We start from the raw sequence: 25,578 nt of genomic DNA on the forward strand, positions 1-25,578 counted from the left end.
AAAGACTTTGCATAAGTGATTGTAGATTAGTGTCAGTCAGCTTTGGAAAACCAGAGAAAAATAAGAAATGCCAAGGACTGAAGAAGGGCTAATATTGTCCTGATTTTCAAATAGTAAAAAAGCAACAGGAACAGGGCAGAGTTTGAGTTACTGGTAAGTTTAACATTGCCTAGAATGAATTTTTAACCAATTGTTTCAATAACAGGGAAAGAAATTGAGCTCATGAATGACAATATCAACTTTTTTCTTGTTTCCTTATATAGCGACCAAAGTCTCCATGGTGGGGGGGAAAGCATTACAGCAGATGTTTCAAATAAAAAAAATTAATGAACAAAAAACCTCTTAAATAAAGGGTAGAACTATAAACACTTCCTAGTTGAGTATAATCACCAAATCGGCAGCGTCAGCATCACCTGGGAGACTGATGGACCCAAGGAGCACCAGCTCCTGCCCCAGACCTACTGATTTTAGAATCTGCATTTTAACAGGATCTCCAAGTGACTCATATGTACTAAAATGTGAGAAGCACTGAAGCCAAACAAATAAGGATGGCAAGGCACCCAAAGACCAATAAAATTAGGAATCATAATCATCCTTAGGACTGAAGGAAAACAAAGGGAGGAAATTGTGAGACTGGAACTGGTGAATCTACTAAAAACAAAGTTGAATTGTATACTTTAAATGAGTAAATTGTATGATATGTGCATGTATGGATATGAGAGTTGGACCATAAAAAAACCTGAGCGTTGTGGTGCTGGAGAAGACTCATGAGAGTCCCTTGGACTGCAAGGAGATCAAATCAGTCAATCCTAAAGGAAATCAACCCTGAATATTCAATGGAAGGACTGATGCTAAAGCTGAAACTCCAATACTTTGGCCACCTGGTATGAAAAGCCAACTCAGTGGAAAAGACCCTGATGCTGGGAAAGATTGAAGGCAAGAGGAAAAGGGGACAACAGAGGGCGAGATGGTTGGATGGCATCACCGACTCGATGGACATGAGTTTGAGCAAACTCTGGGAGATAGTGGAAGACAGAGGAGCCTGGTGTCCTGCAATCCATGTGGTCACAAAGAGTCAGACACGACTGAGCGACTGAACAACTACCAGATGGCCTGTGAATTGTATTTTGATAAAACTGTTGGGAAAAAAAAAATATGTGTAAAATCTGTATTATGAAATTAAAATATTAAAAAAAAGCAAGCAGAGGGAATAAATACCATGTTCATGGATTGGAAGATTCGATAGTGTTAAGATGTTAATTCTCCCAAGTGATTCTATAGATTTAATACAATCATGATTTTTTGGTATGATTTTACAAGCTTATACAGAGGCAAGCAATTTAGATTAGTGAAAGTAATTTTCAAAGAGAATAAAGTTGGAGAGTTCATATTTCCTCATTTCAAGACTTATTAGAAAGCTACAGAAACCAAGGCTGTGTGGTGTTGGCAAAAGGATAGACACATTGACCAATACACAGAATAGAAATTAGTCTAGACAAGCATATATATGCTTGATCAATTTTTGACAAGGGTAGAAAGGCAATTCAGTGGAGAAAGGATAATCTTTCCAATATGTGAAGCTGGAAAAATTGCATATGTGAGAAAATAAACGTTCATCCATATCTCACACCATATACAAAAATTAACTCAAAACTGTGCACAGACTTAAATGTAAAGACAAAACCTACAGACTTCTAGAAAAAAACAAAGATTTGACAGATTTCTTAGACACCAAGAGCTCAATCCATAAAAGAAAAAAAGTCAGTTATACTCCACCAAATAAAATTTTCTGCTCTATTAAGAAAATGAACTATGGACGGAGGTTCATGACAGTGTACAGGAGACAGGGATCAAGACCATCCCCATGGAAAAGAAATGCAAAAAAAGCAAAATGGCTGTCTGAGGAGGCCTTACAAATAGCTGTGAAAAGAAGAGAAGTGAAAAGCAAAGGAGAAAAGGAAAGATATTCCCATTTGAATGCAGAGTTCCAAAGGATAGCAAGGAGCGATAAGAAAGCCTTCCTCAGCGATCATTGCAAAGAAATCGAGGAAAACAACAGAATGGGAAAGACTAGAGATCTTTTCAAGAAAATTAGAGATACCAAGGGAACATTTCATGCAAAGATAGGCTCGATAAAGGACAGAAATGGTATGAACCTAACAGAAGCAGAAGATATTAAGAAGAGGTGGCAAGAATACACAGAAGAACTGTACAAAAAAGATCTTCACGACCAAGATAATCACGATGGTGTGATCACTCACCTAGAGCCAGACAACCTGGAATGTGAAGTCAAGTGGGCCTTAGAAAGCATCACTACAAACAAAGCTAGTGGAGGTGATGGAATCCCAGTTGAGCTATTTCAAATCCTGAAAGATGATGCTGTGAAAGTGCTACACTCAATATGCCAGCAAATTTGGAAAACTCAGCAGTGGACACAGGACTGGAAAAGGTCAGTTTTCATTCCAATCCCAAAGAAAGGCAATGCCAAAGAATGTTCAAACTACCGCACAATTGCACTCATCTCACACACTAGTAAAGTAATGCTCAAAATTCTCCAAGCCAGGCTTCAGCAATATGTGAACCATGAACTTCCAGATGGTCAAGCTGGTTTTAGAAACGGCAGAGGAACCAGAGATCAAACTGCCAACATCCGCTGGATCATGGAAAAAGCAAGAGAGTTCCAGAAAAACATCTATTTCTGCTTTATTGACTATGCCAAAGCCTTTGACTGTGTGGATCACAATAAACTGTGGAAAATTCTGAAAGAGATGAGACCACCTGACCTGACCTCTTGAGAAATCTGTATGCAGGTCAGGAAGCAACAGTTTGAACTGGACATGGAACAACAGACTGGTTCCAAATAGGAAAAGGAGTACGTCAAGGCTGTATATTGTCACCCTGCTTATTTAACTTATATGCAGAGCACATCATGAGAAACGCTGGACTGGAAGAAGCACATGCTGGAATCAAGATTGCTGGGAGAAATATCAATAACCTCAGATATGCAGATGACACCACCCTTATGGCAGAAAGTGAAGAGGAACTCAAAAGCCTCTTGATGAAAGTCAAAGAGGAGAGTGAAAAAGTTGGCTTAAAGCTCAACATTCAGAAAACTAAGATCATGGCATCTGGTCCCATCACTTCATGGGAAATAGATGGGGAAACAGTGGAAACAGTGGCAGACTTTATTTTTCTGGGCTCCAAAATCACTGCAGATGGTGATTGCAGCCATGAAATTAAAAGACACTTACTCCTTGGAAGGAAAATTATAACCAACCTAGATGACATACTAAAAAGCAGAGATATTACTTTGCCAACAAAGGTCCATGTAGTCAAGGCTATGGTTTTTCCTGTGGTCACGTGTGGATGTGAGAGTTGGACTGTGAAGAAAGTTGAGCGCCCAAAGAATTGATGCTTTTGAACTGTGGTGTTGGAGAAGACTCTTGAGAGTCCCTTGGACTGCAAGGAGATCTAACCAGTCCATTCTAAAGGAGACCAGTTCTGGGTGTTCATTGGAAGGACTGATGCTAAAGCTGAAACTCCAATACTTTGGCCACCTCATGAGAAGAGCTGACTCATTGGAAAAGACTCTGATGCTGGGAGGGATTGGGGGCAGGAGGAGAAGGGGACGACAGAGGATGAGATGGCTGGATGGCATCACTGACTCGATGGACGTGAGTCTGAGTGAACTCCGGGAGTTGGTGATGGACAGGGAGGCCTGGCGTGCTGTGATTCATGGGGTTGCAAAGAGTCGGACACGACTGAGTGACTGAACTGAACTGAACTGAAGAAAATGAAATGACAAACCATAGAAATATGTGTAAAACATACATCAAGCATAAGAATAAACAATAAAATAACTCAGTTTAATAAAAAAACAGCAAAAAACCCCACATAACCAAAGAAGGTATGAAAGTGAAAGTGTTAGTCACTCAGTCTGACTCTTTGCGACCGTATGAACTGGAGCCCACCAGGCTCCTCTGTCCATGGAATTCTCCAGGCAATAATACTGGAGTGGGTTGCCCTGCCCTTCTCCAGGGGATCTTCCCAACTCAGGGGTTAAACCACAGTCTTCCACATTGTCAGCAGTTTCTTTACTGTCTGAGCCACTGGGGAAGCCCAAAGAAGGTATATGCATGGAAAATAAGCAAATGGAAAGACTGTCAACACCATTAGTCACTGGAGAAATGCAAATTAAAAGATCACTGAGGTACCACTGAAAAATGACTAGAATGACTAAAAACTTAAAAACTGAATATACTTACTGCTGATACAGAACAGAACAACTGGAACCTTACATGTCACCATGATACATTTTAGAACATTTTTATCATTTCAAAAAGAAATCTCATACCCCTTAGATATTACTTAGTTATTACTTCTCTACCACATCAGTCCCGAGTAACTGTTAATTTACGTTCTGTCTGTATTTGTGTTGTCCAATCCCTCAGTCGTGTCCGACTCATTGTGACCCCATGGACTGCAGCATATCAGGCTTCCCTGTCCTTCACTATCTCCTGGAATTTGCTCAAACTCATGTCCACTGAGTTGATGATGCCATCCAACCATCTCATCCTTTGTCGCCCCTTCTCCTCCTGCCCTCAATCTTTCCCAGCATCAGGAAATCTTTTCTAAATCCTTAGCATGGCAATAACGGGTTTTTTAAACCCCTAGCCTCACCTCTGCTGCTGCTGCGTCGCTTCAGTCGTGTCCGACTCTGTGCGACCCCATAGGCGGCAGCCCAACAGGCTCCCCCGTCCCTGGGATTCTCCAGGCAAGAACACTGGAGTGGGTTGCCATTTCCTTCTCCAATGCATAAAAGGGAAAAGTGAAAGTGAAGTCGCTCAGGCGTGTCCGACTCTTATCGACCCCATGGACTGCAGCCCACCAGGCTCCTCCGTCCATGGGATTTTCCAGGCAAGAGTACTGGAGTGGGGTGCCATTGCCTTCTCCGAGCCTCATCTCTATTCCAATATAATTCAACATTTATTGAATGTATCAGACTTTGTGTGTGCAGACTTCCCAGGTAGCACTAGCAGTAAAGGATCCACCTGCCAATGCTGGAGATGTAAGAGATGCAGTTTGATCCCTGGGTCAGGAAGATCCCCTGGAGAAGGAATAGTCTCATCTCTATTCTAATACAGCTCAACATTTACTGAATATATCAGACTTCATGTAACACAAATAAGCACTCTTGCCTTGAGACATTCATAGTCCAGTAAAAGATGTGTATTAGTATGATCATCTTTCAATTAATAACATCTTATAATAATAGCTAGGGTGACCATAAGTCCTGGTTTTTGCCTATTGTTCTAGTGTAGTTACTAATGGTACCAATGCTGTTTTTCAGTCTCAAAAGTTTCCAGAAAGTTTGAACTTAGCGACCCCATGGACTGCAGCCCACCAGGCTCCTCCATCCATGGGATTTTCCAGGCAAGAATACTGGAGTGGATTGCCATTCTTCCTCCAGGTTACCCTGGGTTACCCTAGAAAAACCTAGTCACTGTGAGTTTCAGAATTAGCCAGCTTGCAGTCACACCATAGCAAAGGAGCCTAGAGGAATAAGTAACCAGATTCCTCTGCTGTATTGCTGTTGCTCCCCATTGCCCGAACTCAGCTAACTGAACCTAAGGGAAAGAAAGCCCTTTACATTCAGGCTCTCTTGGGGGCAGGAACATGGATATCCTGCATCAGGACTCACTGTTACTACCCTATTTTGCAATAGGAAAAAAATGAGATGAAGAAAGGCTAACATGCTCAATGTGACAAAGCTGGTAAGTGATAATACGGAGTGCTGTGTGCTCCCCAACTCTACCAGGCTCTCTCTACGCTCCTATGTACTAGCAAATGCCAATACCTATCCTCGCCACAGCATCATTACCCCTGAAGCCACTGACTCTTCGCTCATTCTCATCCCTTGTTTGGAATGTCTTCCTTGCCCTCTCCCCTCCACTTCTTTGGTGAAGCCTTTCCTGTTCTGACAGGCAGAGTGAATGGCTCCTTCTATGCTTTAAAATCCCATAATTCGAATATCTTTTCCAGGATTTGGCCTATTTATTAGAGTTCTTCAACATCTGTCTCTCAGCAGACTACGTACTGGTTAAGAGTCAGAGAGGCATCCTCATTAAAAAATAGTTTTTTAGTTGCTAGCACAGTGCTGGGCAGAATTAAAAAGGTAATCTAAGCCCTTAGCAACCCTATTAGGAAGGACTGATCACTAAACAGGTTTTAAAGATGAGAAAATTGAAGCATTGAAATGTTAAGTAATTTGCCCAAGGTCACACAGCTGTCAAACAGTAAAGCCAGGATTTTGAATCTAGGTAGTCAGGTTGTAGTTGTTGTTATGCTTAGCTGCCCAGTCATGTCTGACTCTTTGCAACCGCATGGACTATAGCCCACCAGGCTCCTCTCTATGAAATTCTCTAGACAAGAATACTGGAGTGGGTTGCTATTTCCATATCCAGGGGATCTTCCCAACCCAGGGATCGAACCCAGGTCTCCCAAATTGTAGGCAGACGCCTTACCATCTGAGCTACCTTTGGCCCCTTTCAATATAAGCATTTGCAAACAAAATAAGTCAATAAAATTAAAAACAATTAATAAAACCCTGCAGTCTGGTTTGGTCAATATAACACAAAATGGAGGGCTGGTTTGCGGCTGCCCTTATGGGGTTGGCAGCTTGTGGAGGGACCTGCCCTCTGGTCCAGGGCAGTGTTGCTCTTAAATCCTCCCTCCAGGAGAAGGAACCCAATGTCCATATACCACAGAGAGCTGCGGATAAGTATTTCTTCCCCCTCCCTTTGCACAGCACCCATGCACCTGGTAATCCTAACTCAGTACCTAGGGTGCCTCATGTCTGCTTGACATAAATTGGTGGTCTTGTCTTACAAAGATCTGAAGCCTAGGGGAAGACACTGGTCAGAACTGAAGAGGTTAGTGCTCTGAGGGTCTGGGCTACAGACAGGAGCTGCTCATCTTTCTTTCATCCAGTGTGTGTGTGTTCAGTGGTGTCCAACTCTCTGCAACCTCACCTTCACTCGCCAGCCAGGCTCCTGTGTCCGTGGGATTTTTCCGGCAAGAATACTGGAGTGGATTGCCATTTCTCCCTCCAGAGGATCTTCTCCACCCTGGGATGGAACAGTGGCTCCTGAATTGGCAGGCGGGGTCTTCATCACTTGAACCACCTGGGAAGCCCTTTCACTGAGAGCTCTTTCATCGTATTCTCATTCCCGGCGGTCCCATGGGCACCCTGCGGATGGACTTCAGCCTGGGTTGTCTCTAGCCCCTCAACCCCTCCCGGGACAACCCAGTGTCTGTCTCGTAACAGCGGGAAGCGCACCCAGAGCTCACTCAACACTTAGGCAAAGGTGGCGCAGCCAGTTTGAATCCTGCACCCTTGGGGGCAGAGACAGCTGGAGCGGCAAACCCAAGGCCCCGAGAAACCCGGGTAGCTGAAGTCTCAGCTCAGACTCTGAGGCGCCCCAGTCTGAAGAGGCGGTTTGTCTTTTCAACTAATTCAATAGGCCCAGGATTTCCTCAAGGGCGCAATCCCGTGGGCTGATCACAGAGAGCCTTACCACACCTTCCCTGCGCTAGGATCCAGCGGCTTCCCTTTCCCCCACCGGTCGCTATCCTCGATCACCGTGTCGTCTGGGCCCCCCACCGCCGCCACCGCGACTCCACGAGGGGCCGCGGTCATCTACAGCACTCCAAACACACCTCGCCACCCCAGCCCCACCTCGCCACCCCAGCCCCACCTCGCCACCCCAGCCCTGGCCGAGGCGCCGCGCCACCCCGCGTGCAGCGGGACTCTGTTGTTCTTCCCGCAGCACAGACACGCAGCAATGCTCCAACACGTCCCGGAAAAGCCCTTCCCCACCGCAAAGCAGTCTCCAGTCCCACGCGCTCAGAGTCGCGCCCGCTCCAGGGTCACCCGCCTGGCGCCGCCGCCGCCCCGCGCGCCCGCCTCCGGGTCGTGGGGTCGGGTCTCCAGCGATCTCACTTGTGCCCAGCTCTCCGGTTACACCCAGGGGAGGCCTCGGCCCCCACGCTCTAGGGCAGTCAGCAGCTGCTTTCGTTCTCCGGCTGGGGCGTCCTTTTCTTCCTCTCTGGCAGGCGGTGGTTAGCGGTGCACGGCTGCAACTACTCCGGCCTCTTCCTTTTCGGTGGGGTTGCCTACCCGGCCGCACGCTACAGTGACAGCTTCCAGCTGCCTGCATTTGAGTCTCTCCTTTAGGAGAGAATTGTGGAGGGGCAACTCTCCCCTCGCATGCGTCTGTCCAACACCACCTCGGTCGCCCGCCGCTCTCCCTAGTGACCCACTCCCCTTTCAAGCCTGTTCCTCCTAGGAGGGCGTGCTTGCCATGGGGCTAACTCTCGGCGAGATGCTGTCCGCGTGGACCTGTCTCGCTCCAGGGCCCCGTCTCCCTCTCCGCAGGCGCTCCAACTACCAGCTTGGGGAAGCGCGTGGCGGGACCCAGGGCTGGGACCTCTGCGCCCAGGCTTTTACTCGGACTCCAGCACGTGGTGGAACGGGGGGTGGCGGGCAGCGCACAGGCTTGGAGGGCGCTCCGGGTGGCACTGGAGCGCGTCCTTTCGGAGCCGATCGCTCCCTTCGGGGAGGGCGAGCCCGACGGCCGGGGCTGGCTGACCGGGGCTGGAGACCCGCCCATCCTCCTCCCTCCCACCGCCTCAGCCTGGGCGCGCCGGCTCACACCCCTTCCTGGGGAAGCAAATGGTCCCTTCCAGGCGGGTGGCCATGTTGCTCTAATAAAGCGGGAGGGGCGGCGGCGTGGGGGCAGTAGATGCAGCTGGTGGCGCGCGGGAGCTGGGCGCAAGCAGAGCGCAGCCGCCAGGGAGGCGCGGGGGTGGCGAGCCGGAGCCGGAGCCCGAGCCTGAGCAGCAGCCGCTAGTGTTGGCGGAGAGCAACCGGGCGCAACCAGAGCCGCCGCCGCCGCGATGGCCGTAGCCGTGGGGAGACCATCTGTGAGTGCCGGGGCCTCGCTTTCCTCGTCCGCCTCTCCTCCGGCGCTGGTGGGGGTGGGAGGTTCCCGCTGGCCGGAGGGTATCGGCCGGGACCCCGGGGGCCGGGGCGGGGGCGCGGGACGGCTGCGGCGGTGGCTCTGGGAGTGTGCATGAATTTGGGCGCGCGTCTGGGGCGAAGGGGAGGGCGAGGAGCCGGGAGGCTCGGCTACTACGTGATGCAACTGTGGATCGCCCCGGTTCTGGGGATGTGGGAGAAAAAGGACCCCTTTCCTGTTTTTTTTTTTTTTTTCTTCTTTTAACAGGGTCGTTTTGGCCACGGTGTTTCTCGGCCTCCCTCTCCCCGCGCACACCTTTTCTCTGGTGGCGGTGGAGAAAGGCGCCGGGTGCGGGGGTTTCCTCCCGGCTCCCCCGCGCCGAGGGGCGACCAGGGCGTGGGAATTGTTAGTCCAAGCGCCGTGTCTTAGGGTGGAAGAAACCGGCTCAAAAATAAAGGAGAGGGATTTCCGTGGTGGCTTCTCCAGCCTTCAGAGATTCCGGACACCCTCCGGCACCCACGCCGGTAACCGGGCCCTGCCCAGGATGTGGACAAAAGCCCTAGATACACAGACAAAGTTTTCAAAGGGCCCCCTTGTCCGGATGGGTGAAAGTCTTAAAGCGCTCTGCGGTTGGAAGGCCGGAGGCGGGGGCGCGGGAAGAGGAAGGGATGGCGGGTGCGTGGAGAATCGGGTGCCCCGGGACTGGGACGAGGGAGCCGGGGAGGGAGGGAGGGAAGGGGATGCTCAGGCCGCGAGTTTGCGGGCGGGGCGGGGGGTGCAGGGCTCAGTGGGCGACTCCGGACCCGGCCTGGACGGCAGCGGGACTTCAAGGGCGCGGCTTCAGCCGGGCTCCTCATCCCGGGTGAAGGGCGAAGGGAAGGGGCGGCGGCGGCCTCTCCCCCCCCGCCCCCGTTTTTGTTTTTTTTTTTACTGAAAGGAGAAGAGCCGGGTGGGGAAGGCGGAGTCCGTTTTCTTTCTCTTTCCCCCTTTCTTTGTCGCTGTTCAAAGTCCATTTTCGTCCCATGGGCTTGTGGGCTCTCTGAGAGAGGCTCTTCCCGCTCTGTCACCGCCTGTTCCTTTCCTCTTCTTCGCCTGCTCACCGCTGTGTAGCTGCAGGTGGTGGCTGCAGAGGGTTTGTAGGTATATAGACCCAAGTCTCCGGGAGATCCTGGAAGCTCTGAAAGCCCAGAAGTGCAAAATGCAAGACTGTGCTCTCAGATCCTACCCCCACCCTCCCAGCCCCACCGCCCGCCCCGGCTCTTCTTGCAACTCCTCCCCCAGATACCCTCTCTTTTTGCACCTCTTCCCCATCATTTAGCGGAGTCCCTCTCCGGGTTCTAACCTGGTTTGGTGGTTCAGCTGCCAGAGATGTTTTCAAAGGTATTCTCCACCCTCGGAACATGTGCAGTGGTCATATTGAAGCGTAACTGTGGGTCTTGTAGGCATTTTAAACTCTAATATTTAATGACATACTCTTAAGAATTCAGGTCTCCTCTTGATAATTAGTGGTCATAGATTGTTGTTACTGAGGGAATTTGCAGTCTCTGGGCTGATCCCTTTATTTTTCTGGTGAGAAAATTGAGGTCCAGAGAGGTCAAGTTCATCTGGTTAAATTACTACCCCCATCCCCCTACCCCAACCCCTTCCCTAACACACACACACACACTCTCTCTCTCTCATTTCCAGAGCAGTGATTCAGATAACTAAAATAACAAGATAATTGGACAGTGGCTAGGAATGCAAATATTCTGTGTGTGTAGGGGGAGGATGTCTTTCAGTGACACCTATTACTGGTGCATTCTTGGGGCAAGGGGGAGGTGGAAGAAATAATTTGCTGCACATTTTCTATAAATTAGTTAGTTCATATATGTCAGCTAAATAGGAACAGTATGTGGATTTAAGACTCAGTTGTGTGGCCGTAATCATATCCAACACCAGGTCTGCCAACCAGATGTGAACGTAATCCCTCAGAATTCTTGTGTAAGACCTTGCTCATTCAAAAACAGAGGCGACTTTACAAAGTATATGTGCACAGAGGAGGTGCCTGCTTTCTCTGCACATTCCCTGTTGTCACTAGAATTAAGATTAAATTACTTACAGTTTGAAAACAGGACTTTTTTTTGGATCAAGTTGTGGTAGGGGTAATCAGGAGTTGACTACAAAGTTACAAAGTCTTTTCATGCAACTTGCAAGGAATTGTTGAATGGTTTCACTTTGTTCATTCAGGTACTGTCTTAGTGTAGTATTTGCACTTAGGTCTTCAAAACAACCCCAGTGAATGCAAAAGATTCTCCAAACCCAGCCCCAAGGTCTCATATAGAGTCCTTGATGGTAGAATTCGCTGCCCCCTCCTTTTCCCTTATCTAGTCTGTGATTTGAACAAAAGAAGGGAAGGGTGCGTTGAGAGAAAAGAATTACTCCAAAGTTGATTGTGAATGGAATGTCCCCAGTTACTCCTTTAGAATTAGTTGTTGTTTTTTTAAGTTGTTTAGGAAACCATGAACAAATCTCCTTTCCCTACAAACTGCCTCTCGTTCAGATTGAAGAAAACTTCAGTCAAAATAAGTTGCTGTCAGCTTGAGACTGACATTCTTGGACTTGAATATCTTAATCTGATATCCCAAGTAAATATGACATTTTACTGAGCAAGAATCTTTACATATCAGAGGTAGTATTTTCTGTCTTCTGAAGTGGTTATATTCAGTTATATCCATTTTAATTTCAAGGCTAAATTGAGATGTCTCAAGTGGATTTATTGTTGGCTGGGCAACAGGAGCTTCAGTCTGGTGTGATTCTGTTTATTTCCATTTTGATCTCGACCCCTAGCTTCGCCATTTTCCCAAGCGTGGTTTTTGTATTAGGGTCTCAGAGGCCCCTGAGGCACATCTGCTGTTTCCAGAGTGTGACTGGTGATTAGCAAGAGCATTTCTTCCCTAGGGATGTGTCCACATTTTGGATGAGTTAGTATTTTGGCATCCAAGTCCCAGGGCAGCTATTATCTTTATTTTAATCAGAGCATGGTAATTCACTCTACCTGGGAAGAGGCTTTAAGTAGCTGATCCTCTTACCCAGTGGTGTTCATCAAGTTATAGGGTCTGGGGGTTTAGAGGGGTTTTAGAGGTCATTTGGTTCAGCCTCCTCTGCAATGCAGAAATATTTTCTGCATTATCCCTAATAGAAGTGTTAAACTTTTCCAGTGGTGGAGAGTCCTCTATGATATCAAGAAACTTTTTCAAGAAACAAGTTTAATTGTTGTTTTATTCACTGTACCCAAAGGAATAGAAAATCATGTTTGTTCATTAGCTCATTTAACACTGTTTATTGAACACCTTCTCTGTGCCAGTACTTTTCGGGATACAGTAGTGGACAACCGAGAAATTCCTTTTTACCTAGAGCTTTTATTTTCTGAAAGATTTAGTGTCCGTGTGTATTATAGAAACAAATTTCAACAGAGTATGTAAGCCATTTAGGGAGAAAGGAAATCACGTGCCTATTGCTGAGTGAATAGCTATGATGCAGGTGAAGGATCTTATCTGTTTGAGTGTTATTATCTGTTTGAGGGTTATTATAGGCAGTTCCTAAGATATGGTCTGTCTTCAGCCAGAGGGTGAGGACTGGCAGTGAAAAGTTATTTTCCCTTGTTGTAAAATTGCCATTTTTATGACTTGAGGATGTGGCCCCTACATGAAGGTCTCTGGTTGTTGCAGAAGGAGTAAATCTTTTGAAAGCTGTGGAATATTTTTCTGTCTTTTAAAATATCTTTAGAAATGATGTCTCTACATCACAATGAAAAATTGACCCAAGTAATTGATTAAAAGACCAAAGCTACTCATAATCCCATTGTCCTGATATAACAGTATTTAGAGTGTTATTTTCATCCATTTTTTGAGGTTTATACCAGCAAGCATAACCCGTACCATATAAACTGTTACTAAGAAACCAAACTGTTGAATTGGGAGATTGGGATTGACATATATACACCGTGGTAAAGAATCTACCTGCAGTGCAGGAGACGTGTTTTTGATCGCCGGGTTGGGAAGATCCTTTGGAGAGAGGAATGGCAACCCACTCCAGTATTCTTGCCTGGGAAATCCCATGGACAGAGGAGCCTGGCGGGCTACAGTCCATGGGGTCACAAAAGAGTCAGACGTGACTGAGCAACTAAACCACACCAACAATAAAATACATAACTAATGTGAACCTACTGTATAGCATTCTGTTCAGTGCTCTGTGGTCACATAAATGGAAAGGAAATTCAAAACAGGGGGGATATATGTAAAAAATAAATAAACCAAACTATGTGCCTGGGAAGACCCTATGTGACTAATTGGAGGTTCATATAGTGAAGGAAACAGATGCTTAGTGCTTTCACAGGGGCCACCGTATGTCTGTGTCCAGACGAAAGAATGAATGATTTGGATGGCCTGCTTTGATTAATTACCAGAAGACTCAGTGTCTATTGCCACTCATTGATGGTACCACAACTGATAGTGATGCTCGGGTTTTGACTCCCTGTGGAGCCAGCCACAGAGTTTTCTGTGCCTCTCTTTCTCTTTACAGGGCCTACACTTGGTTGGGGGAGGAGCAGGGTAGGGACCGCTCTTGCATTTTATCATTTTGGGGGAACTGTCTTTCATAGCCTTAGTTAGACTGTCTCACCCGGGGTCAGCCAAGCTGAACCATTATTAAAACAAAGACCCAGTAGATCTAAAGCTTCTATCCTTTTTCCCAAGGAGAACTACTTTGCAATATAATTGATACCGCCTCTGTTTTGGGTTTGTTAGTTTGTTTTAATCCAGATTGACAGAAAACTCCCTTCCAACTAAATAATACCTCTTCTACCGACTCAGGCCTGTTGGCAGCCCATCAGTGCAGCTGCTGTTGAACAAAGAGAAACAGAACTGGTGCTAAGGTGAAACAGGTTTCTAAAAGAATCCTAGTGCTCTAAGAAGCAAGTTTGCGTTGTCTCAGGCCTGGCCTGAGGTAGAAATCAGGTCTGTTGCCTGAATGACCAGGCATCAGAGCCACCTCTTCCGGATCCATGCCAATGAGAGTCAGCATGGCACTCAAGTCAAAGGATGCAGGAGGTTGAGCTGTGTAGATGTACTTTGTCTATCTGCTGGGCTAGGATGGCACAGGACAGAGTGTGATGTATTGATGGAGGGGCCAGGCTGCACTGGAGAAGTAGCAATGACTTCAAGCTCCAAAAGGGCATCTTTGGTGTCTGACAGGGGGCAGCTTCATTCCTGCCTTTAAAAAAAAAAATTATTATGTTAAAATTGTTGTGAAAATAGACATAAAATGTGTCTACTTTTGATGACTAAGATTCCTTTGGAAAGAAATTATGAATTTTTTTACTTTCTAATTTTTTTTTTTTCCTCGTGGAAGTAGAATCATTGTAATACAGATAGGTTAAAAGTGGCAAAACAAAACCACTCTCAACACCCTAATGCATCAGTAGTCATTCTTGCTTTATCTGGCTTCATCTTGGCTAATCCAGCTGCTTTATCAGATATTTCATGGGCACTTTTCTTTGTGCAGGTGCTGAGGTTATGATGTGAGTACTTGAGATGCTGTTCCTGCTGCTCTCATCAAATTTATCTAACAGATGAATAAGCACTAGGATTTAGCAAGGAAAGCGAGGTGGGGAAAAGTGTTCCAAGCCAAGGGAACAGCGTGTGCAAAGCTCTGAGGTGAGGCAGAGCCTCTTAAATCCAGTGTAGCAGGGACATCAGCATTCAAGATGGGGGATTGGTAGACAGATAGGAGGCTGGGGAGGTGATGGCAAGAGACCGCATCACGTTTGTGGTACATTCTTTGGGACATGGTATTGACTGCACAGCATTTCCAGTATTTTCGATGCTGTCTTGCCGCCCCACGACTTACAGTATCCCAGATTCTTGCACTTGGTTGATAGAAGACACTGAAAATCTTCAGAACACTAATTCTTCAGGTTTCAGGGAAGGTTCAGGGGAGTTGATTCCTTTCATGGCCAAATCTAGCCCTTAAAGAACAGAGGAAGCCTGAGGAAGGGCAGGGAGAGGGAGAGGGATCCAGTAACAGAATCACCAGGTCTTCCCCTGTCTAGTTATCTGTATTGAGCTCTTCCTCAAAAGGCAGAACTAGTCTTAGACCTGAAGCAACTGAGTCCCAAAGGGTGGGGTGGGGAGAATGCTGGGACTCCTCCCGCTTCAGATTGTGTGTTGTCCGTAAAGAAAACTAAAAACCCATTGGATCCTATGAAGACAGGAAAGAAAGAAAGTGAAGTTGCTCAGTCATGTCAGACTCTTTGTGACCCCATGGACTGTATGTAGCCTACGAGGCTCCTCCATTCATGGGATTGTCCAGGCAAGAATACTGGAGTGGGTTACCATTTCCTTCTCCAGGAGATCTTCCCGACCCACGTCTTAAAAACCAGGGTCCTAACCCACTCCGGTATTCTTGCCTGGAAAAGTCCATGGACAGAGGAGCCTGCCAGGCTGCAGTCCATGGGGTTACATGACTGAGCATGTGTGCATGAGAGTGGAGGGTTATGGGTTGGTAGCAATAAATTGGTAGAACTAAAATAAAATAAAAAAAACCCAGAGTCCTCCTAAGACTTAATCCTTTTTCATTCATCTCCCTTTGTGTACCATTTTCATGCCAGTATAAACTTCATGAATCTCATTAAGGGTGCCCATTAAATTTACTCAGACCTGCTGTTGCAAGGAAAAGGCTTAACTCACAACTTCTCTGTACAGGAAACCTGTGTAGCATCTTGACTTTTTAAAGTGTTTTCTGTTTAAATTATTGTCAAGACAGTTCTTTTTTAATCCTCAATTCCTAAGAAATAATGTAGTCAAGGAAACTGAGGCACAAAGAAGTCATCACTCACCTGATCTGGTACAACCAGTTAGTGGGACAACTTGGCTTTGGAACCCATGGCTGTTAACCAACATGCATACACCTGTTGGTCAGGGAGACTCAGTTCTGTTGAGGTAAACAAACTGCTCCCAAGATCTGGTGGCTTACCCAGCAGAGGTTTGTTTCTCACGCAGACTCCCTGTCTGTTCCTTCCTCTGAGATCCGCTCCATGCTGAACTGACCCTTGGACCCAGCTGAGGGAGTGTCCTGTCCTCTCCGCTGGATGTTGCCAGTCTGGCAGCAGAGGAGAAAGAGGCAGGCTGAACCCTGAACTGACTTTCCAGGCTCTTAGATGAGTCACTTCCACTGTGAACCTCACTGGCCAAAATAAATGGTCATTTCTAAATTCAGCAGGATGGAGGTGGATAGTCTTCTGCAGAGAGGGGCTCTGCTGGTTACATGGCCAAGCTGGAGGGGATGGGGGAAGTCAACCCTCGCCTAGGAAGGGCCAGTGGTGGTGTTCAATAGTGAGATTTCACCATACCTGGTGGCTCAGACAGTAAAGAATCTACCTGCAGTATAGGAGACTGGCTTTGATCCCTGGGTTGGGAAGATCCCCTGGAGAAGGAAATGGCAACCCACTCCACTATTCTTGCCTGGAGAATACCATGGATGGAGGAGCCTGGCGGGCTACAGTCCATGGGGTTGCAAAGAGTTGGACACAACTGAGTGACTAATACGTTCCCCTTCCTAGTCAGGGTGTCTTCTGGACAGCCACGTGTCCTTATTTTGTAAAATTGTCTTCCTGTCGGTAGTGATTTCTCTCGGTCTGTTTGATTTCTGTGATTCCTGCTGGATTTTGTAAACTGAAGAGAGAGGGAGAAAGTGTTCAGCCAGGATGAACTGAAGGCTGAGAGTGTGACTGTGCCTGTTCTTTCACAGTGAACTTCCAAGTAGCCTCATCACCAGATAAGGGATGGGCGGTGACCTTCTCAGAGACCTTCTGTGCTGCTCTCTGGTGGCCCCAGCTCTGGGACTGTACTCTCTGGGAACTGGTTTTGAGGCCATTAGGACTTCCAGCTGCTTGATAGGCTGATTTCCCTTAGGATGCTTCCAAATCAGTCTTTTTTTCCCAGGCCTGTCTGTTTCTAAATGCATCTATGACCCCCTTCTTTTTTGTGTTGTTTTCTCTCCACTGAGAGATACTAGTACAGTTGTCCCTCGGTGTCCGTGGGGACTGGTTCCAGGATCCCCGTGGATCCCCAAATATGCGGATGCTCAAGCCCCTTATATAGAATAGCCTAGTGTAGTCTGCGCTACGTATCTAGATTCACCCAGCCGCTGATGTGGTCCCTGCAGACCACTTGGATGGAGGACTGTATGCAGCATTTTGGTTAAGAATGTGGGCTCTAGAGCCAGACTGCTGGAAGAATCTTTGGGTATCAGCTCTGCCATTTGACCTCCTTTATGACCTTAGGTTACCCCTCAGTCCTCATCTGTAAAAGAAATACAGTGCGCGCTCAGTGGTGTCTCACTCTTTGTGACCCCATGGATGTAGTCCACCAGGCTCCTCTGTTCATGGGATTCTCCAGGCAAGCATACTGGAGGGGGTTGCCATTTCCTCCTCCAGGGGATCTTCCCCACCCAAGGATCAAACCAGTGGTTCCTGCATCTCCTGCATTGGCAGGCAGATTCTTTACCGCTGAGCTGCCTGGGAAGCCCCAAATAATTACAGTACCTTGCTCAAAGGTTTACAGGATTAAATGAGTTAGTACACCAGGTGCTTTCAGTAATGCAGTCTATTTTAATTCCAGCTGTGCTGTGCTGATCTCTGGCAGGCATAGACCTCATCTCTACAGCTTTCTTCCCTAAGCTTTTCTGCTGTAGCCACTTGGGTTCTGCTTAGCTACTCTGACCTATGTACAAATCTGGATATCCAAGGTTGTTACCATTCCGTGGGCCCACCTTTGACTGCTGGGGATGCAAGCTGGTAGAGAAATACTTCTCTTTTTTATTACTAAGTTGGACAATTCTGAAACACAATAGATAGGGCTCCTCAGAGGCTCCACGTGGGCCCCAGCCCACAGGAATGACTGGCTCCATCCTTTAAGATGGTGTTCCTCTTTCCCTATTAAACTATTCCAGGTCCCCACTCCTGTTCCTTGGGATCCCTTTTCAAAATAGCTGCGTGCACACACGCTCTTGTCTCAGGTTTCTGCATTTTGGGGAAAACTGGGCGAAAACACCTTGTTTCCTGGTTTGGGTCTCTTTTTTTGCTTTATGCAGATGAGGGAGCTTGCATGTTACTTTTGTAACATAACAAAGCATTCTGGACATCAAAAAAAAAAATAGGTTCACAACAAACTGATCTTTTATCAGATTTTTACTATTTACTAGAGGTCAGACTTCAAACTTCTGACCTGGTCTTAGGAAAAAACTGGTCTTAGGAAAAAGGCCTCTCCGTCACCTAAACTTTTCTATGATTTTCCTCCCTAGATCCTTGGGATGGAATTCTCACACTCCCCAGTTTGCAGGTGCTTTTTCTGAGGGTATGGAGCCTACTTTGTGCTGTAACTTATTTATCATACTGATTTCAAGTCAGTGACATATATTTTGTTACCTAGAAACTAGACACAGAATGTATGAGGGAAGATGTGTGTGTGTGTGTTGTTTTTCCTTATGATGTCCCTTTTTATTTTTTAATTGGAGGATAATTGCTTTACAATATTGTGTTGATTTCTGCCATCCATCAACATGAATCAGCCACAGGTATACCTAATACGTCCCCTCCCTTGTGATTATGACCCTTGTGAATATGTCCCCTCCCTTGTGAACCTCCCTCCCTTTCCCTGCCCCATCCCACCCCTCTAGGCTGTCAGAGAGCACTGGGTTGAACGCCCCGTGTCACATAGCAAATTCCCACTTGCTATCTATTTTACAATATTACTCAGCTACGAAAAAGTGTTTTTGATATATGCCTGGGCTGTGAACTTGGGCCAAAGCTTAAAACTTTTTGACAAAGAGAAATTTGGGAGCTTACACTGTCCGCAAAGATTGGAAAAATGAGGTAGCAGTTCTTGAAAGAGTTTTTCATTAATTAATGTTGGGCGATTTTAAGGGCCCAGATTAATTTATGTATGTACCCGAGAGTTCTGAGGATAATTGTTCAAATCATCCTGGCTCTTTGTAGAAGCCTAGCTCAGAGGTGGTTTCTGATGTGGAAGAGATATTTGGAAACATAGAAGCCAAACTGATTGATTCTCCAAATCTCACCAAACTTGTCGCCTTTGCTCTTACCCTGAGATGTGGTTTGACTTTCTGTGTGGGTGGGCAATCAGAGACTATGCTGGAACCCTTTGATTGTTTACCTATTAGGTACTTCTTTGTTTTCAGACTCTTCCAATCCTTCGTCAACCTTTGAATCACTTCTCCCCTGGGGGATATTTGTTGGTCCTGAAGCACAGATTTATCTCTTTGGCCCTCTGGAGAAGTCTTTTAGTTGCTGGTAATCAAGTTTTCCTGATTCAGAAAACAGAATGCTAAGGTATTTTATGAACTTAAGGCAGAATATGAAATTAAGATCAGCCATTGAAATGACTGATAATTAATTTGTTGTCACTAGCTGCCGTTCCAAAGCTGACTTTTAAAGCTAAAGAGACCTTAGTCTAAACTGGATTTTATAACCCAGTCAGAGCCGAGAGAGATGAGAATTCTCAGGGACTTTCTTTAACAGAGATTTATGTAGGCATATTGCGGAGTTAGGAATACTGCTAAATGTTACTTCTTCTTTTTTAAGGATTTTGTTTTCTTATTCCTCAAAGGTCTTTCCTGTTTCCCTGTTTCATTAAGTCAACAGACACTGAGCCTGGGCCAGTACCATGCATGAGTGAAGATGTCAAAATCTTATTCCTTTTCATTTTCCCACTAAACCAAGCCAGAACCAAAAATCTTTTTTGGCATATGGAGCTCCCTGTCACTGAGATTAAAAATTTTGAAGGGAAATTCCGTGGTGGCCCAGTGGTTAGGACTTGGGTGCTCTCAATGCCGTGGCTCTGGGTTCAATCCCTGGTTGGGGAAATGAAGATCCCACCTGCCACATGGCATAGCCCACAATTAAAAAGTAAATAAATAAAAATAAAGATGTACTCAGTCTGTCTGGGAAGAAGAAATTACCTCATTAGATATAGATGAAAGCTTAGCCCATAGTCATCAGCCTGGATTTTTGTGTTCATTCTTCCCACTGACCTTAGGTAATCTTCCATCAGTAATTTGATTTAATTTTTAATCCCAACCATGAGAAAATTAAGTGTTTTTTTTTAAAAAAGTGAAAAGTTGTTTTCCTATTCTAAAATAAAGGTAGTTGGAGGAGAAACTTAATAAATTGGAAGCTGAAATGTGTGATTTCTCCTTTTTTCAAACTAAAACTGGAATCATTTTTCAGTTTTGTTGGTTTTTTGGGTCTTCAAAATATATGTATATTTCAAAATATGCATTTGAAATGTTGCTAATTTGCACATTGGCTTTGCCATTAAACTCAACTGCACAGACAGCAGTGATGTCCTAGTTGAAGTTGTGCGATTGCATACATTTTTCCTGTGATAAGATTTCAATGGGTGAAAGTTAATTTTCGAAATAACATTGTGAGGTAGTTTGATTAGATATTATTCTTGATCCAAGCCCATCAGCCCCTGTTTTGATGGATCAGGACTCAGACTTGATGATCTTAAGGCCAAGTCTTCTGACTATTGGTTATACCTCTTCTTAGCAAATAGAGATTCCAGATACCACCCTAGGCTGCAGACCAGTGCTGTCAGGTAGAACTTTCTATGACAATGGAAATGTTCTCCTACTGCATTGATCAGTATGGTAGCTGCTAAACAGGTTGCTGTTTAACATTTGAAATATGGCTGGTGCAACTACGGAATTAAATTTTTTGTCTGGTTTAATTCATTCGCTTTAAATAGCTACATGTGGCTATTGCGCTGAATAGTGAACCTTTAGGAGTATAGTCTAGAGATATTTACAACCTGATGTCTGTCTCAATTTTTAGAAAACTTTTTTGTTGAAGAAAATATCATAGACAGAGTAGGGATGGAAGTGTTCATTGTAATGTTCTCTCATCACCCAGACCAGTCTTAGTTCATCTAGTTCTCCTTTTCTCTTCTCTTCCCCACCCATCAGTCCCTCAAACTATTTTGAAGTAAATTCCAGGTGCAGTCCAATCTCATTTTGTTTTAGAAACTAAGAAGGTGATCTGGGGAAGTAGGGGAATGGTATCAGAGAGGTACTCAGGTATCTTCAAATGTATCTATGATTTAAAAAAAAAAGACTTGAAGTATATGGATGGGACAAGCTATGGTTTGATGAAGCTAGGTAATGAGTATACAGATGTGTTATGTTTTGTATGCTTGAAACATTTCATCACTATCATAATCAGAAAAAAGCCAAGCTTGAGCCCAGAGATTGAACAGTCACTGTACCAGGCCTTCTTTACCTGTGCCTACTGTGAACTTTGAGTTCATGGGTAATTTAAACATTAAACATTGTTCACATATGGTATTTAACATTGAGCTTAATTGAATGCCAGCAGTGCAGCAGCAGCAGCACTATAGAGTCATAGGATCTGAAAAGGTGGAAAGGAAGGTGAGGATCTTTTTCTTCAGCCCAGTCTCCTCCCATCACTTGGTTGCAGAGAGTCTAGCTTGATGGGAGCTCACATTGAGTCCAGAGCTGTCTGTCACACTTGCCAGATGGACTGATTTGCTAAGTTAAAGCTTGCAGCGCTAAGTCACTCCTTGTGTTGTTGTTGTTTAGTTGCTAAGTCATGTCAGATTCTTCTTCACCTCATGGGCTGCAGCACACTAGGCTTCCCTGTCCTTCACTAACTATCTCCTGGGGTTTGTTCAAATTCATGTCTGTTGAGTCAGTGATACTGTCTAACCATCTCATTCTCTGCTGCCCTCTTCTCCTTTTGCCTTCAATCTTTCCCAGCATCAGGGTCTTTTCCGATGAGTCAGCTCTCTGCCTCAGGTGGCCAAAGTATTGGAGCTTCAGCATCAGTCCTTCCAATGAATATTCAGGGTTGATTTCCTTTAGGATTGGCTGGTTTGATCTCCTTGTCCGAGGGACTCTCAAGCGTCTTCTTCTGCTCCACAGTTCAAAAGCATCAATTCTTTGGCCCTTAGCCTTCTTTATGGTCCAACTCTCACATCCTTACATAGCTACTGGAAAAACTATAGCTTTCACTAAACAGACCTCTGTCATGCCTACCTACTTTTCAAAATGCCAGATTCTTATGATCTCTGTTAGAGCAGATACATTATTTCTAAGTCTGCTTGCAGTTTTGCAGATATTCTTGTTGGAGGGAAATGTTTCTATAAGAGTATGAAGAAGTCATGTGTGAAAATTGTATCTTTGGGGCTGAAAATCGATGCCTGTTACTGGTGGAGATTATTACAGGAAATGCCTGTTTGTTTTTTATATTTCTGTTTATAAAAGAAACCCTTGTCGCAAGCACATTTTGGTCATATGGACACACTGAAGGAAATAGTGCTGGCATCAATGATTCTTAAAAGTGCATTTTTCCTTCACAACATAAAGCAAGAATTATTGCTGTGTGTTTGTAGTTCAATTTAGGGGCTAATAATGATTTTCTTCCTTAGGATAGAGTGCAGCATATGTATATTCTAAATTTGGAACCCTATACTTATGATCTCAGGATTCAAGGGGAATGAATTTGTGATGGTAAAAGGATCTCGTATCATCAGAAATGCTCCCAGGCCTTGGCTCAGCTGTCCTTTGATGGAGAAAGATAATATGCTTTAGAAGAGCTATTAAAGATGTTAGCAACATTTTGAACAACTGCAAGCCCGGTGTTGCAACAGGATGCTGTTCCTCTTCCTTGTCTCTGAGTCTGCCCTTTGTATTCCCTTGGTCTTTTGTTATCCACATTCCTGGGAGGGAGGGAAGAGCTTTGTCTGATCTCATCATCTACGTCTCTGCTTAGTCCAGTTAGTTTTTTGTCTCATGGTTTGTGGAGACAGTGAATAGCTGGTTAATACCCTCCATATAAATGTTGCCAGGAGTCAAGATTTATGCCATTTTGCACATAATACTCCCATGAAATGAGCCTCCTTATCTCCACTTGACAAGAGATACTTGAATCCATGGTAGGGCAAGATTTAGGGAAATGATTTGTCAAATCAGTTGCTCTGTCCTTTTCATGCAGGATAGAGACAAACTATTAAGGCTTTTAAAATGACTGTGACCTGATTAGGAGAATATAGCAACTATTTTCAGTAAAGAGGACATAAGATTAGCAAGAGTAGCAAGTTCTTTTATTTTTTTTTTCATGTATTATATATATTATAATACATAAACATATCTAGCAATAACATGCCTTGAAAAAGAAATTCATATAATCTAGATCTCAAGCATTCTTATACTTAATTACCATTAGAAAAATGTCAAATTTAATGTAACCATAACACTAATAAGAAATAGAAGTTTACCTTACATGTTCTCTTTAAAATAGTTATGAGCCATGGTTTACTGTAGTTTACTAGCAGTCTAGCAGTCTTTAAAGTGTTAGTCACTCAGTTGTGTCCGGCTCTTGGCGACCCCATAGACTGTAGCCCACTAGGGTCCTCTGTCCATGGGATTTCCCAGGCAAGAATATTGGAGTGGGTAGCCATGCCCTTCTCCAGGGGATCTTCCTGACCCAGAGTTCTAACCCGAGTCTCCTGCACTGCAGGCAGATTCTTTGCCATCCGAACCACCGGGCCTCAATTTTGTCCTGGAGTGAATTATTTATGGTATGGAGACACAGTAAGGGGGAGACATGGTGAGATAGTAGGGGAGAGATACTGGTGCATCAAACCATCTTTGACCATGGGGAGCTTCATTGTTTGGTTCATTTATTTGACAGGAAAAAAGTACCAAAAGGGACAACGCTCCGATTCTTCAATTAAATTACTATAAATGCCCAAGCATGTGCCACCTCTTGGTTTTAGCTGTTGAAATGAGGGTGTTAGAGATGTCATAGTTTTCAATTTTTCAAAAGAAGATGGACATTTAAGAATTTGAGGTGCAATCTTCCCATCTGAAAATGCTGGCAACTGAATCAAATATTTTAAAATACTGTGTGGGCCACATACACATGTTCATGGGCTGTGCCTGCCAGTTTGCAGTCTGATTTCCATTGGAAATAATTCATTTATTTTTCTTGTATTTGAATAAAGAAATCATTCAAGTTTTAAAATTTTGTTTTGGTACGTCTTTTAGAATGCTTTAACATTTGAGCAATTAAAGCACTTTGTGTGGGAAATATGCTGGTTTTTAAAACAGAAGCACTTCCTTGAATTCTGATATGAAAATGTCTGCATAGTTTTAAGGCAGCAGCAAAACTTGTAGATTGTGTCCTTCACAGGATCTCTCCAGACAGGTTTGATCCATTTGGGAGAAATAGAACCAGAGTTGGGTGGTATGACCAGGATCCACGGCGGAGGGAGTGGGAGGCCTTCTTGAGAGTGTGGTGTCCGATGCAAATACTCCTCTGCGAAAATATTTGCTATACATAGTGAATGGGGTTGGATTTTTTTTCTATTTTTCATTTTGGTTGAGGTCCAGTGACAGTTAATGGCTGTTCCTTGCAGGCTGTGAAATAATTTATGAGCTTGGCAGTAGGATGATGTAAAACGCAAGTGGATACAGGTAGAATAAGGTCTGTTACCAGATTCCAAGAAATTGTTAGTGCTGGAGCCAGGAGGGACTTTAGAGGTCACCTCATCAGGGCCTGCCTTTGAGATGGGAAGTCGAGTTCTGGGGAGTTCAGCTGAGACTGAAGTTTCTCATTTACCCTTCCCCGCCCAGCAGGAAGCCAGCACACCAGCTTCTCCTCTCTTCTTCCTGCCTGGAGGAAAATGTATCTTCTAGGACTTATTTGTGACAATCAGACAAACAAAAGCAGGTGCTTGGTGAACAGAATACTTAGAAAACAACTTCTGAGGCTTCTGATCATCAGAAGATTTTTATGACAAAAATTTCTGTGATGGTTTTTTTGAGTTTTGATTCCCTTCTTTCCAAAAGACTACTTGTCCCTAATGGTTGTGTGTATTGAGTTACTCAGTTGTGTCTGACTCTTTGTGACCTCATGGACTGCAGCCCACCAGGCTTCTCTGTCCATGGAATTTTCCAGGCAAGAATACTGGCATGGGTTGCCATTTCCTGCTCCAGGAGATCTTCCTGATTCAGGGATTGAAGCTGAGTCTCTTGCGTCTTCTGCATTGACAGGCTGATTCTTTACCACTGCTCGTGGTAAAGCCCAGTGGTTATAAGAAGCAAAAATTTAGTTGGATCATCAACAGAAAAATGTGGCAGGACTTCCCTGGTGGCGCAGTGGCTAAGAATCTGCCTGCCAGTGCAGAGGACAGACGGGTTCCATCCCTGGTCTGAAAAGATCCCACATGGCGAGAAGCAACGAAAGCCTGTGCGCCACAACTCCAGAGCCTGTGCTCTCAAGCCTGTGTGACACGACTACGGAGTCCTGTGCGCCCTAGAGACTGTGCCCCGCAACAAGAGAAGCCACACTTGGCCGCAACTAGAGAAAGCCCACACAAAGCAACAAAGATCCAGTGCAGCTAAAGATAAAATTAAAGAAAAATATGGCAGTTAATTACCTTTAATTGTGTCCTATTTCCTGCTGGTGGGTTCAACC

At 45.1% G+C, this 25,578-nt stretch overlaps 1 protein-coding gene across 4 annotated transcripts in view; it reads left to right on the plus strand.

The window, feature by feature from the left end:
- Window positions 1-8,810: 8,810 nt before the first annotated feature.
- SEPTIN11 (septin 11) overlaps window positions 8,811-25,578 on the plus strand; it is a 98,143-nt gene continuing 81,375 nt past the window's right edge. For all 4 annotated transcript variants that reach the window (XM_070372557.1, XM_070372556.1, XM_070372555.1 and 1 more), the window contains exon 1: window positions 8,811-8,985. In XM_070372557.1, the coding sequence (XP_070228658.1) occupies window positions 8,959-8,985 (27 nt within the window). In that variant the 5' untranslated portion in view covers window positions 8,811-8,958. The remainder of the gene's footprint in view (window positions 8,986-25,578) is intronic.

The sequence above is a fragment of the Bos mutus genome, chromosome 6 (genome assembly GCF_027580195.1).
Source record: "Bos mutus isolate GX-2022 chromosome 6, NWIPB_WYAK_1.1, whole genome shotgun sequence".
Taxonomy (NCBI): Eukaryota; Metazoa; Chordata; class Mammalia; order Artiodactyla; family Bovidae; genus Bos; species Bos mutus.